Source organism: Cervus canadensis, chromosome 1, assembly GCF_019320065.1.
Source record: "Cervus canadensis isolate Bull #8, Minnesota chromosome 1, ASM1932006v1, whole genome shotgun sequence".
NCBI lineage: Eukaryota > Metazoa > Chordata > Mammalia > Artiodactyla > Cervidae > Cervus > Cervus canadensis.
In genome coordinates this window covers 118,763,112-118,776,700 of record NC_057386.1, presented here as the reverse complement: position 1 = coordinate 118,776,700, position 13,589 = coordinate 118,763,112, and the positions used below count along the sequence as shown (strand labels likewise).

The following is a 13,589-nucleotide window of genomic DNA, read 5'->3' as shown; positions in this document are numbered from 1 at the left end:
CTCTGCCCCCTCCTGCCTTGGTGGCCCCACTGCCCCCACCGTCCCGCTTCCCCAGGGCACCTTCCTCAGCGCCTGCTCCGCCTCCCGGTTCTCCGTGACCAGGTTGTGGAACTGCGACTGCAGCACCAGGATCTCCTGCTGGATCTTGGCCACCCTGGCCTGCGAGGCCCGGAAGTCCGCCTTCTGCTGCTTCTCCGCCTCCTGCTTGGTGCGCTGGAGGCTGTTCTCCGAGAACTTGAGCACCTGGTGCAGGTGGTTTTTCAGCTCTTGGATCACAAAGTTCTCCTTCTCCACCTGGACCAGAAAGAGCAGAGACTCTCAAGGGTACCCCCCGCGGTCATGGGTCACCGTGGCAGGGGAGGCTGGCGTGCCTGCAGCTCTCAGAGGTGGGCGGGGGCATTATTATGTCTCCCAATCCTACCCCCGGCCCTGGATGAAGGCGGGACCGCCTGCCTAGAGACGGGAAAATGGAGGGGTTGAGTCTGTCTGGGGTTGTGCAGCTTAACTGGAATTTGAAGCCAGGTCTGTCCCATCTGGAGCCCACGTCTGTGGCCACCACCCTCTATTTCCTGGCGTGAGCCAAGGGCTCAGCGTGCCTGAGACAGCTCCATGCTCCTGCCTGAGGCACAATGGGAAGCACCCAGTTGGCAGAGATACCTGGCGTGATGAATGTAGGTGTGAGATAAACACCCAGCACAGGGAATGCCACCCGGTTCTCCCCTTGAGGGCTTGGCTTGGCTCCTGCCCTCAGTGGGTCCTGAAACAGGAATTAGGGTTGGGGGTGGGGGAGTTGGGGCTGTTCCATAAGTAAGGCTGATCACAAGCACTAGGGTTTCCCTCTGAACACGCCGGTGCTGTGGCTGGCTCAGGCCGGCAGCCTTGGGCTGGGGGGTGGCTGGCAGTGGGGTCGCGGTGGGTCTGAGCTAACTTCCTGGACTCAGGGAGTGGCAGGTGGGGTTGGGGAAGGGGTTTGAGGCAAGCCAATCCTGTGGGCAAGTCTTCAGTCTTCAGGTGCTGGGTTTGAAGGCACGCGGTACTATGAGGAGTCAGAGCTTCTCGTGTGGACCCCTGCAACCTGCCTTATTGGTGTCACCCCCTCATTTTACACTGAGAGTCGATGACCTGATGAAATCTGCCCACCTGGCAGAAATGAAGTTTGCCCACCCAGAGCTGTCCAACTTGGCAGCCCCAAGTTGTTCTCCACCACCTGAATGAGATCAGCAAAGACACTTGGCAGGGTGGGGTCTTGTCCTTGTCCCTAAGTCACACCCCTCCAGGCTCTGAGTGACCTCCTCTGACTGAACTCCCGGGAGCCTGTCATCTCTCCACTCACCAAATAATTAGCATGTCTGCTTTTCATGCCAGGTCTGCTGGGGACACAGCGGGGGGCTGAGAGAGACGAGGTCCCTGTCCTCTTGTGGGAGACCCAGACCCCAATCAAATCATCACACAAGTAGTCATCAACAAGCCCTAGTGAATGCTGAACAGGACCAAGTCAGGAAACCAGTGCAGCAGGGAGGGGGAGTGGCCTTGGTCTCTCATCGATCACGGGGCGATGAAAAGGTGGCAGCTGTCCCCCAGGACCCGCTCTCCCTGGCAAGGCTGTAGAGCAAAATATTTTGCTGGGAGCCTGGCCCCAGCTACAGACCACTTTCCCAGCATCTCTAGCACTGGCTAAGAACTGTATGAATGCTGCTTCTAGGTGGTGGCCCAAAAGAGCAGGTCAAAGCCCCCTCCTCTGCTTTCCTCTTTCCTGCTGGCTAGACCAATGACAACATGACTGGGGGAAGCTGGAACAGCCTCTTGGGTCCACAGTTTGAAGTCTCATGTGGGGGATGTCAGGGAAGCCAGCCAGAAGGAACTTGGGCCCCTGACAAGTTTATGAAGCAGAACTTCCATGCCGGCTCTCTGTTAAACAGAAATCCGTCTCCAGCTTGACTAAGCCCCTATTATTTGGGGTCTCTTTGTTTTAGCAGCTAAACCTATACTTATACATCACCTCCAGGGACTTTGTAAGATGTTGGTGAGAAAATGTATGTAAAAAAATAACACATAGGACTTCCCCGGTGGTCCAGTGGTGAAGAATCGGCCTGCCAATGCAGGGGACATGTGTTTGATCCCTGGTCTTGGATCAAACATGCCGTGGGGCAGCTGAGCCCAAGCGCCACGGCTTCCCAGCCTATGCTCTGGAGTTTGTTCTTCACAAGAGAAGCCACCACAATGAGAAGCTGGCACACGGCAAATAGAGAGGAGCCCTGGCTCGCCGCAATCAGAGAAAGCCCGCAGGCAGCAACGAAGACCAAGCTCGGGCCACCAAAAATAAATAGATGAACAAAAATGATTTTTAAAATAAAATAACACAGTAGGTGTACCCAGATGGTTATTAGGTTGGGATCATGTTATCTTTTCCCCTCTTAAAAATTCTTCTAGAGCGTCCACCCCTCCCACCTGCCCTCAGGACAAAGATCACATTCCTTGAATAGGCCTCAAAGGTGATCTGTCAGCAAAGTCTTAAATATTTATTATCCAGCCCTGGCCTGGAAGGTCCCTGTCTATTTCACCCGCCTGGTTTACACCCTCTCATTCTTCAAGTCATGGCTTCCATGTCTCTGAGTTCCAAGTTCAGGCCTCCTATAACACTCTCTTATAGCACCCTGTACTTAACCCTTCCTTGTACTTATCAAGACTGTAATTAAATCAGCTCTTTAAGACCTGCCTTCCCTCTCATGAACTCCATGAGGCTGGGACCATGTGGACTCATCATTTGTAAGACCTGGCACCTGGTGAGTGCTCAAAACAATATTTGTGGGGCAAATGAATAAAAACAACTATTTAAACCGTGGAGGGAAGAAACCTCAATTGCCAAAAGACGTGGGGCCTCTCCCCCGGGACTCCCGCTGTAATCTGACCAGTACCTTGTATTCATACCTCCGCATTCCTGTTCCTCACACAGGCAGCCAGTTCATTTTCCAGGGTGTCGATGATCTCTTGGTGCCTCCGATTCCGTCGGGTGATGTCCTGGATGAACTGGATCTTGTCTCTGGCTTCCATGGGACTGGTGAGTAACTTCTCAAATAGGAAACCTCGGAGTTCTACCAGGCTATTGATAAAACACTGGGCTTCCTCACTCCTGCCCAGGGTCTGCGCTTGCAACAGGCTGGCGGCCTGGGGGTTACTGAGCAGGAGTCTCACGACGTTCTTGGTGGATTCTTTGATCTCCTGCATCAGCTGCGGGAGCTGGGATTTCTGCTCGTCCATGGCGAAGAGGCGCTCTCGGAACCACGCTTCGTCCTCGAACTCTTCTGCCTCCTGCAGTTTCCTTTTTTCCTCCTGCAGGTAACTGACTCGGTCCAGGAGGACCTGGCAGAGGTCCTCGTGTTCCCTCACAGCCTTGGTGACGTCCGGCCCCAGCATCCCCTCCGAAGTCTTGGGCTCGGAAGCCGCGTGGGACAGCAGGCTCACCAGCTCCACCTTGTGGATGGTCTCGTCCAGGACGGACATGATCCTCTTGGTCTCGATGGTGGTGAGTTTGGTCTTGGCGGGGGTCAGGGCTTTAGGTGGGGTGGTGGATTTTTTGGTTGTCTGGGCTATCAGCCTTATTTTGTTGATGTCAGGACCTTGGTAGAGGGGGGACACGGCGAGGACGTCCAGAGCCATTTTATGAGCTTCGCCTCTGCACGCCCTGAGAGATTGAGACTTGGGTAGGCTCCCTGGGCCTCTTGCTTTGATTATGTCTGGCCACCCTGAAAAAGGAAGGAGAAGGCAGTCAGCAGGGTCACACTGACATCGGGATGGCTGGCGTGGCCACAGCAGCTGTAAACTATTGACGTGGAGAGATCGCCTTAGATGTTCTGCATCTTTGACCCAGAACCTCTCACAGAAAGTAGTTTTTAGCTCCATGACAGTGTCAGGGCCCCAAGGGTAAGGGGACCAAATGAGGAGGTGGGTCTCAGGCACGTGTGTCAGGCAGGGGCCAAGCAGGAATACAGACACCATTCTAAGTATTTAAACACGCCCTGGGCTTACCCGGTGGCTCAGTGGTAAAGAATTCGCCTACCAAAGCAGGAGACGTGGGTCAGATACCTGGGTCAGGAAGATCCCCTGGAGAAGGGCATGGCAGCCCACTCCAGTATTCTTGCCTGGAGAATCCCATGGACAGAAGAGCCTGGCGGGCTACAGTCCGTGGGGTTGGAAAGGGTCGGATATGACTGAGCACACACACCCGTGACATGGGTGATGGAAGAGCTGAGTGGCCAACCAGGGGAAGGGGAAGCCACCCAGCAATTGTCAATGGCCGGAAGCCACAGAGGAGAAGGAGGAGGGGCGGGTCTGGGGATCAGGGTCCCCCGGAGGAAGCTGGAGCCACAGCCATTTCCTGCCCGGGAGTCACTGTAGCCCCAGTGGAGCTGTGGCCTCTGCTGGAAATGCAGCCCAAAGCAGAGAGAAGAGGAGGAAATCTGGCTCCTCCCTTCGTCAAGTCCTCCAATCTAACACCAGCACCTCCTCTAGACCAAATCCAGGGGGAAACCAGCTGACAAGGGAGCCTGGGCAATGCAACCAGCAGGGGTGGACAGCCAGAGACAGAGCAGAAGAGAGACAGCAAATAATAGTGCAGAGAGCAAACAGCACTAGGACAAGCACAGTGTATCTGCATTGGCTTTTAAGAATGTATTTTAGAAATCGGGGTGGGGATGATCGACGACTTCAAAGCACAACTTAGAAAACTGTTTTGCTACAGAAACAGACTCATAGACATAGAAAACAAACTTCCGTTTATCACAGGGGAAGAAGGTGGGTGTGGGGATAAATTAGGAGTATGGGATTTACAGATCCACACTACTGTATGTAAAATAGCTAAACAAAAAGGATTTACTGTACAGAACAGGGAACTATATTCAATATCTTGTAATAACTTATAATGGAAAAAAATCTTAAAAGTTGTATGCGTATATATGTATGTGTATGTATATATATGTGTGTATATATATATGAAACTGGACCACTGTCCCATATATCTGAAACTGACAAATATTGTAGGTCAAGTATATGTCAATGTTTAAAACTATATTAAAAAAAAAAAAATACTGTTTCAGGGACTTCCCTGGTGGTCCAGTGGTTAAAAATCCGCACTCCAATGCAGGGGACTCAGGTTTAATCCCTGGTCAGGGAATTAAGATCCCACATGCCAAGGGGGCAACTCAGCCCATGCCACAGCTAGAGAGAAGCCAGAGTGCCATGATGAAGATCCTGTGTGTCACAACAAAGACCTCATACAGCCAAATAAATAAATACTTTTTTAAAAAAAGAAAAACTGTTTTGCTAGGTGCAACAGAGTATACTGAATTGGCTCCTGGATCACAAGAAGGACATTAGTAGGAAAACTGATAATAGGCAAATAAAGTTGATAGTTTAGTTCCTAGCATTGTATCAATTTTAATTTCTTAGTTTTGACAAACCATGGTTATGTAAGATATTAACATCTGGGGGAGCTGAATGAAGGTTACAGGGGAATTCTCTGTATTATCTTTGCTACTTTTCCGTAAATCTATAATTACTACAAAATTAAAAGCTTAAAAGACTTTCAGGAAAAAAAAATACCTATGGTAGCAGTCAGAAATCAGTCATTGGTGTTGCCTATATGGCTGGATGGCTAAGAGTACTAAGCTTTGCAGCAACCCCATGTGAGTTTCATATCCTGGCTGTGGGACCCTGGGCTGGCTATTTAATCCCACTAAGCCTGGGCTTCCTCAGTCATTAGACAGGTATCATCACAGGGGAAGTTTCTGGCACAGATCCTGGACATTGTGAGTGCTCAATAAATAACAAGTATTATTTTCTGGGGGAAAACGAAATCCTAAGCTCAAGACTTCAGTGGTTTCCCAGTCTGCATCTCCCACCACCCTGCCCCTCCCTGGAGATCCAGATGGCCGGGATCGGCTGGACCTCCCAACATACCGTGTCAAAGATGGACCCCACCACGTCTCCACTCCTCACCTTGTCTATCCAGTACCCCTTGTCTGGATGGTCAGCAATTCTGCCACCCAAATTGCTCAAGCCAGAAACCTGAGTGTCACCCGAACTCTGCCTCCTCTCCCACATCCAACGTACCACCCAGTTATCTGTGTTCACCCTTGAGAGCTCCCAGCCTGTTTCCTTCTCAGCAGCCTCTCTGCCACTGAGCAGGGGCCTTGATGTTGCTTGTTTGATGATTAAAGTGTTCTTTAAGTGGTCTGCTTACATCTGCTGCTGCTCCCAGCAAGAAAGATCGTCCAAGGGGTCACCCATTTGGGTATTTATTGAGCACCCAGGGATATTAAAGAAGATGCAAGGTATTTCCTGTCCTCCCAGAATTTATAACCTAGTTTGGGATATGGAACAGACGTATGTGAAAGTTCAGCAACTATAGAAGGCGGGGATGAAGTTGTGTTGTCAGTTGCCTAGCACCTGATATGGCTGCCTTTCTTCCTGTTCTTTGGCCCTTTAGGTGTTTCTTGTTTCTTGGACTCCCTCCACTTCTCTCTGTTTACTCTTTGCTTTGTTGAACAGGAAGTATCTGTTCAATGCTCCCTCTCTGGTTTTTCTTTTTTTTTTTGGCTTCACGCCATGTAGCATGTGGGATCCGACCCGATTTTGAACACGTGTCCCCTGCACTTGGAGCTCGGAGTCTTAACCACTGGACTGAAAGGGAGGTGCTCCATCTTGCATCTCTTTGATTCCCACCCGCTTTCTGCTCCTCAAACAATCTTGTGAGTTGCTTCAAGCTTTTCCTGAAAATAACATTTTAGGGATATCCACAGAGCTTCCTCAGCCTCTCTAGGGATGAAGGATATCTGCACCCCCTCCCCCTCCGGCCACAGGATGGATATGAACAAAGTGTTTCATGAAGGCATGTCTCCCCATCGCCCCCCAAAGCTCTCAAGCATAAATCAGAATGGTCGAATTCTTTGGAGTGCAGCATCGAATGCAGTGTTGAAGAAAATGTTCCCAATTTGCTTTCAGCCAAATTATCTCTTTTGCTTTAAAGGGCAAACTTGTTTTCTTTGATTATGATGATGCCCATCAGTTCCTGACAGCTCATTTGGGTGAACAAGAAAAAGTCAGTGGAACTGGGACTGGGGGAAACACGTCTGACTTCTGATGACAAAAATCACTGGAGAATTTCTTTTCCTTGAATTCTAATGTGATCACTTCATGTCCTTTTTAATGCCACCAACCTTAATATTTAAATCGCTTCCAACACAAGCCTCTCCTTTTAAGATTCCTGCCCCAAGAGTAAAGCACTACTGTTAATGGAGGGGGGACTTTAATTGGATCATCCCTTTATTTGTCATTAATTCTGCTGCTGAATTTTATAAATGGAAATATATCTTTATCATGCAAATTATACCTCATTTTCATTCAAATGGGCTTGTGGGATGTTGTATTACTTTCCCTCTCAGAACAGTTTGGAGTTTAAAAAAAAAAAAGGTTTGAGGTAAATTATGTATGTTTCTCCCTGGGGAGAAAAAGGAGAAGAAAATCCAGCACCTACAAGTACCCTCAAATCCAGCCCTAGTCTATGGAGAAGTCAAAGGATGTGAAAAAACAAGCTTGAGAGAGAGAGAGACAGAGTGTCTGTGCATGTCTGGGTGTGGGTGGGTATGAGGGGCATCTCATTTTAATGAATGCCATTTAAATACTAACTCTTAGGAACTCCTTGGCAGTCCAGTGTTCAGGACTCAGTGCTCTCACAGCCAGGGGCCTGGGTTTGATAAGTGGTCAGGGAACTAAGATCCCACAGGCCGAGTGCCAAAAAAAAAAAAAACAGCAGGTGAGGGAGACAGACTAAGTCATTTCAGGGTAAGCTCTGAATCACCTCTCGTTGGTTTTTCCATTTTGGAGTCAAGTGCTCACATGCTTTGGAAACTTTTGTGGGTGCTGCTGTTATTCAGTTGCCAAGTCATGTCCGACTGTTCGAGACCCCCCTGGGCTGCAGTATGCCTGGCTTCCCTGGCCCTCACCATCTCCCGGAGGTTGCCAGAGTTCATGTCCACTGAATCAGTGAAGCCATCCAACTAGCTCATCCTCTGTTGTCCTCTTCTTCTTCTGTCTTCAATCTTACTCAGCATCAGGGTCTTTTCCAATGAGTCAACTCTTCACATCAGATGGTCAAAGTACTGGAGCTTCAGCTTCAGCATCAGTCCCTTCAATGAATATTCAGAGTTGATTTCCTTTAGGATTGACTGGTTTGATCTCCGTGTAGTTCAAGGGACTCTCAAGAGTCTTCTCCAGCACCACAATTCGAAAACATCAATTCTTTGGTGCTCTGCCTTCTTTACTGTCTAGCTCTCATATCCATGCATGACTGCTGGAAAAACCATAGCCTTGACTATACAGACTTCTGTTGGCAAAGTAATATCTTTGCTTTTTAACACACTGTCTAGATTTGTCAAAGCTTTCCTGCCAAGAAGCAATGATCTTCTAATTTCATGGCTGCAGTACCATCTGCAGTGATTTTAGAGCCCAAGAAGAGGAAATCTGTCACCGCTTCCACCTTTTCCCCTTCTATCTGCCATGAAGTGATGGGACCAGATGCCATGATCTTAGTTTTTTTAACGTTGAGTTTTAAGCTGGCTTTTTCACTCTCTTCTTCCAACCTCATCAAGAGGCACTTTAGTTCCTCTTCACTTTCTTTTTTAAGTTTTTAAAAATTAATTTATTTTTTAATTGAAGGATAATTGCTTTACAGAATTTTGTTGTTTTCTGCCAGATATCAACATTTTCTGCCATTAGAGTGGTATCATCTGCATATCTGAGGTTATTGATATTTCTCCTGGCAATCTTGATTCTAGCTTGTGATTCAGCCAGCCTGGCATTTCGAATTATGTGCTCTGCGTATAAGTGAAATAAACAGGGTGACAACAGCCTTGTGGTACTCTCTTCTCAATTCTGAACCAGTCAGTTGTTCCATAGAGGGTTCTGACTGTTGCTTCTTGACACGCATACAGGTTTCTCAGGTGACAGGTATTATCGGCGAATTACAAAGACACAGCATGTAACTGATGATGACACGGGGAGCACAGGGCAGCCTGATGCTGCGGTGATGGGTAACAAGAGATACCTTCATGCCAGCTGGTTCCAACTCCATGGCGCCCAAATCCCTCTCGCTGGAATGTCAGCTTTGTGATTTCTATCAGATCTCTAGACCAGGCTGTGCTATTATCAACTCAGTTATTTTCTTTAAGTACACTTTCATTCTTAAGTACTTCTCATTAAAAAGGAAACTTTTATATCTCTGCTGTAACTGGAAAATCTGTTTCAACTCATTAAACAGAAGATAACAATTTCTACCTCCTGATGTTATTTCATTCCAGCTAGATACTGGGACCCAGGCAAGATGAGTCTGAGACCAGATCGCTGTCCTTAAAAAGCAAGATTAGCAAGCAGTTGTTGTTGTTGTTTAGTCACTCAGTTGTGGCCAACTCTTTTGCAAGAGAAAGCCCCCCTATGGCCATTTTTGAAGAATTACTCAGTCCTCTTTTGTCCTTTTTGAGAACCCGTGTTCCCTGGATGGCTTCCGGCTTGCAGAAGATTCCTGGGCTGGAAGTGGAGCCGTGAACACTGGCAGTACTAACAGACTGAAACTCATCAGTGGAGATGGCTCTGTGACAGCAGGCTCCAGTGTTTCCCTGGGCCTTGGAGACAGACGACTGAATAGTGTCTGAGATTGGGACGGAATGCGCTCCGCGGGACAGATTTCCAAGCTGCTGGTTAGGTTTATGATGAATAACTCTCTACTGGCTACTGGCCACGGCTATAGCCCTGGGAAAATTCACTTAATTTTCTGGGCCCTTATCTCTGAACCTGAACAGGAAAACATGAGCCCACTGCATGGTGATTAAGTTTGGGGGTTCCCATGTTAGACAAATTTGAAGTTCGGTCCTAGGGGATCACCACTTCCTTGCTTCATGGCTTTAGGTAAGTCTATTAATAGAAGTGCACCGGCTGCGACGGACCGCGCACAAGTGCGCCGGCTGCGACGGACCACGCACAAGCGTGGCCTTGAGGAGCTACCCCTCGCCCAGGGTAAGGGGTAGCAACCGAGAGCGTCAGGCTGCAACAGCTCAGGAGCAGCGGCCGAGAGGAGCTTCCCCACGCCTGAGGGCAGGGGCTGCGACTAAGAGGCGCTACCCCACCTCCGAGGTCAGGGGCGGCAGCCAAGAGGCGCTACCACACGCCTTAGGACAGGGGCTGCGGCCGAGAGGAGCAACCCCAGTTCCAAGGAGCGGCTGCTGCGGGGCGCAGGAGGGCTGAGAGGAACTACTCCATGTTCAAGGTCAGGAGGGGCGGCCGTGAGAAGATACCCCTCCGCCAAGGTAAGGAGCAGCAGCTGCGCTTTGCTGGAGCAGCCCTGAAGAGATACCCCACGTCCAAGGTAAGAGAAACCCAAGTAAGACGGTAGGTGTTGCCAGAAGGCATCAGAGGGCAGACACACTAAAACCATAATCACAGAAAACTAGCCAATCTGATCACAGGACTACAGTCCTGTCTAACTCAATGAAACTAAGCCATGCTGTGTGGGGCCACCCAAGATGGTCGGGTCATGGTGGAGAGGTCTGACAGAATGTGGTCCACTGGAGAAGGGAATGGCAAACCACTTCAGTGTTCTTGCCATGAGAACCCCATGAACAGCATGAGAAAGAAAAGTGATAGGATACTGAAAGAGGAGCTCCCCAGGTCAGTAGGTGCCCAATATGCTAATGGAGATCAATGGAGAAATAACTCCAGAAAGAATGAAGGGATGGAGCCAAGGCAAAAACAATACCCAGTTATGGATGTGACTGGTGATAGAAGCAAGGTCCGATGCTATAAACAGCAATATTGCATAGGAACCTGAAATGTTAGGTCCATGAATCAAGGCAAATTGAAAGTGGTCAAACAGGAGCTGGCAAGAGTGAATGTTGACATTCTAGGAATCAGCAAACTAAAATGGACTGGAATGGGTAAATTTAACTCCGATGACCATTATATCTACTACTGTGGGCAGGAATCCCTTAGAAGAAATGGAGTAGCCATCATGGTCAACAAAAGAGTCCGAAATGCAGTACTTGGATGCAATCTCAAAAACGACAGAATGATCTCTGTTCGTTTCCAAGGCAAACCATTCAATATCATGGTAATCCAACCCCAACCAGTAACGCTGAAGAAGCCGAAGTTGAAAGGTTCTATGAAGACCTACAAGACCTTTTAGAACTAACACCCAAAAAAGATGTCCTTTTCATTATAAGGGACTGGAATACAGAAGGAGGAAGTCAAGAAACACCTGGAGTAACAGGCAAATTTGGCCTTGGAGTATGGAATGAAGCAGGGAAAAGGCTAATAGAGTTTTGCCAAGAGAACGCAGTGGTCATAGCAAACACCCTCTTCCAACAACACAAGAGAAGACTCTACACATGGACATCACCAGATGGTCAACACCGAAGTCAGATTGATTATATTCTTTTCAACCAAAGATGGAGAAGCTCTATACAGTTAGCAAAAACAAGATAAGGAGCTGACTGTGGCTCAGATCATGAACTCCTTATTGCCAAATTCAGACTTAAACTGAAGAAAGTAGGGAAAACCACTAGACCATTCAGGTATGACCTAAATCAAATCCCTTATGACTATACAGTGGAAGTGAGAAATAGATTTAAGGGACTAGATCTGATAGACAGAGAGCCTGATGAACTCTGGATGGAGGTTCGTGACATTGTGCAGGAGACAGGGATCAAGACCATCCCCATGGAAAAGAAATGCAAAAAGGCAAAATGGTTGTCTGAGGCAGCCTTACAAATAGCTGTGAAAAGAAGAGAAGCGAAAAGCAAAGGAGAAAAGGAAAGATATTCCCATTTGAACGCAGAGTTCCAAAGAATAGCCAGGAGAGATAAGAAAGCCTTCCTCAGTGATCAATGCAAAGAAATAGAGGAAAACAACAGAATGGGAAAGAGTAGAGATCTCTTCAAGAAAATTAGAGTTATCAAGGGAACATTTCAGGCAAAGATTGGTTCGATAAAGGACAGAAATGGTATGGACCTAACAGAAGCAGAAGATATTAAGAAGAGGTGGCAAGAATACACAGATGAGCTGTACAAAAAAGATCTTCATGACCCAGATAATCACAATGGTGTGATCACTGACCCAGAGCCAGACATCCTGGAATGTGAAGTCAAGTGGGCCTTAGAAAGCATCACTAAGAACAAAGCTAGTGGATGTGATGGAATTCCAGTTGAGCTATTTCAAATCCTGAAAGATGATGCTGTGAAAGTCTTGCACTCAATATGCCAGCAAATTTGGAGGACTCAGCAGTGGCCACAGGACTGGAAAAGGTCAGGTTTCATTCCAATGCCTAAGAAAGGAAATCCCAAAGAATGCTCAAACTACCACACAATTGCACTCATCTCTCACGATAGTAAAGTAATGCTCAAAATTCTCCAAGCTAGGCTTCAGCAATACATGAACCGAGAACTTCCAGATGTTCAAGCTGGTTTTAGAAAAGGCAGAGGAACCAGAGATCAAATTGCCAATATCCACTGGATCATCGAAAAAGCAAGAGCATTCCAGAAAAACATCTATTTCTGCTTTATTGACTATGCCAAAGCCTTCGATTGTGTGGTTCACAATAAACTGTGGAAAATTCTGAGAGAGATGGGAATACCAGACCACCTGACCTGCCTCTTGAGAAACCTGTATGCAGGTCAGGAAGCAACAGTTAGAACTGGACATGGAACAACAGACTGGTTCCAAATAGGAAAAGGAGTACGTCAAGGCTGTATATTGTTACCCTGCTTATTTAACTTATATGCAGAGTACATCATGAGAAACGCTGGGCTGGAAGAAGCACAAGGTGGAATCAAGATTGCCGGGAGAAATATCAATAACCTCAGATATGCAGATGACACCACCCTTATGACAGAGAGTGAAGAGGAACTCGAAAGCCTCTTGATGAAAATGAAAGAGGAGAGTGAAAAAGTTGGCTTAAAGCTTAACATTCAGAAAACTAAGATCATGGCATCTGGTCCCATCACCTCATGGGAAATAGATGGGGAGACAGTGGAAGCAGTGTCAGACTTTATTTTTCTGGGCTCCAAAATCACTGCAGATGGTGATTGCAGCCATGAAATTAGAAGACCCTTACTCCTTGGAAGAAAGTTATGACCAACCTAGACAGCATATTAAAAAGCAGAGACATTACTTTGCCAACAAAGGTCCATCTAGTCAAGGCTGTGGTTTTTCCTGTGGTCATGTATGGATGTCGGACTGTGAAGAAAGCTGAGCACTGAAAAATTGATGTTTTTGAACTGTGGTGTTGGAGAAGACTTTTGAGAGTCCCTTGAACTGCAAGGAGATCCAACCAGTCCATCCTAAAGCAGATCAGTCCTGGGTGTTCATTGGAAGGACTGATGCTGAAGCTGAAACTCCAATACTTTGGCTACCTGATGCGAAGAGCTGACTCATGGGAAAAGACCCTGATGCTGGGAGGGATTGGGGGCAGGAGGAGAAGGGGACGACAGAGGATGAGATGGCTGGATGGCATCACCAACTCGATAGGCATGAGTTTGAGTCAACTC

The 13,589-nt window shown here is 47.8% G+C and overlaps 1 protein-coding gene across 4 annotated transcripts in view; it reads right to left on the bottom strand.

The window, feature by feature from the left end:
• Window positions 1–13,589, bottom strand: part of IQCD (IQ motif containing D) — a 48,312-nt gene that overhangs the window by 5,627 nt on the left and 29,096 nt on the right. Inside the window, exons 1-3 of one of the 4 annotated variants that reach the window (XM_043439692.1) lie at window positions 4,058–4,229; window positions 2,929–3,743; window positions 61–294 (exon numbers count right to left, since the gene is read on the bottom strand). In XM_043439692.1, coding sequence (XP_043295627.1) covers window positions 61–294; window positions 2,929–3,657 — 963 coding nt within the window. In that variant the 5' untranslated portion in view covers window positions 3,658–3,743; window positions 4,058–4,229. Of the gene's footprint in view, window positions 1–60; window positions 295–2,928; window positions 3,744–4,026; window positions 4,230–13,589 lie in introns of those variants that run through there. The other 3 variants (XM_043439669.1, XM_043439683.1, XM_043439673.1) reach the window with 3 other exon arrangements.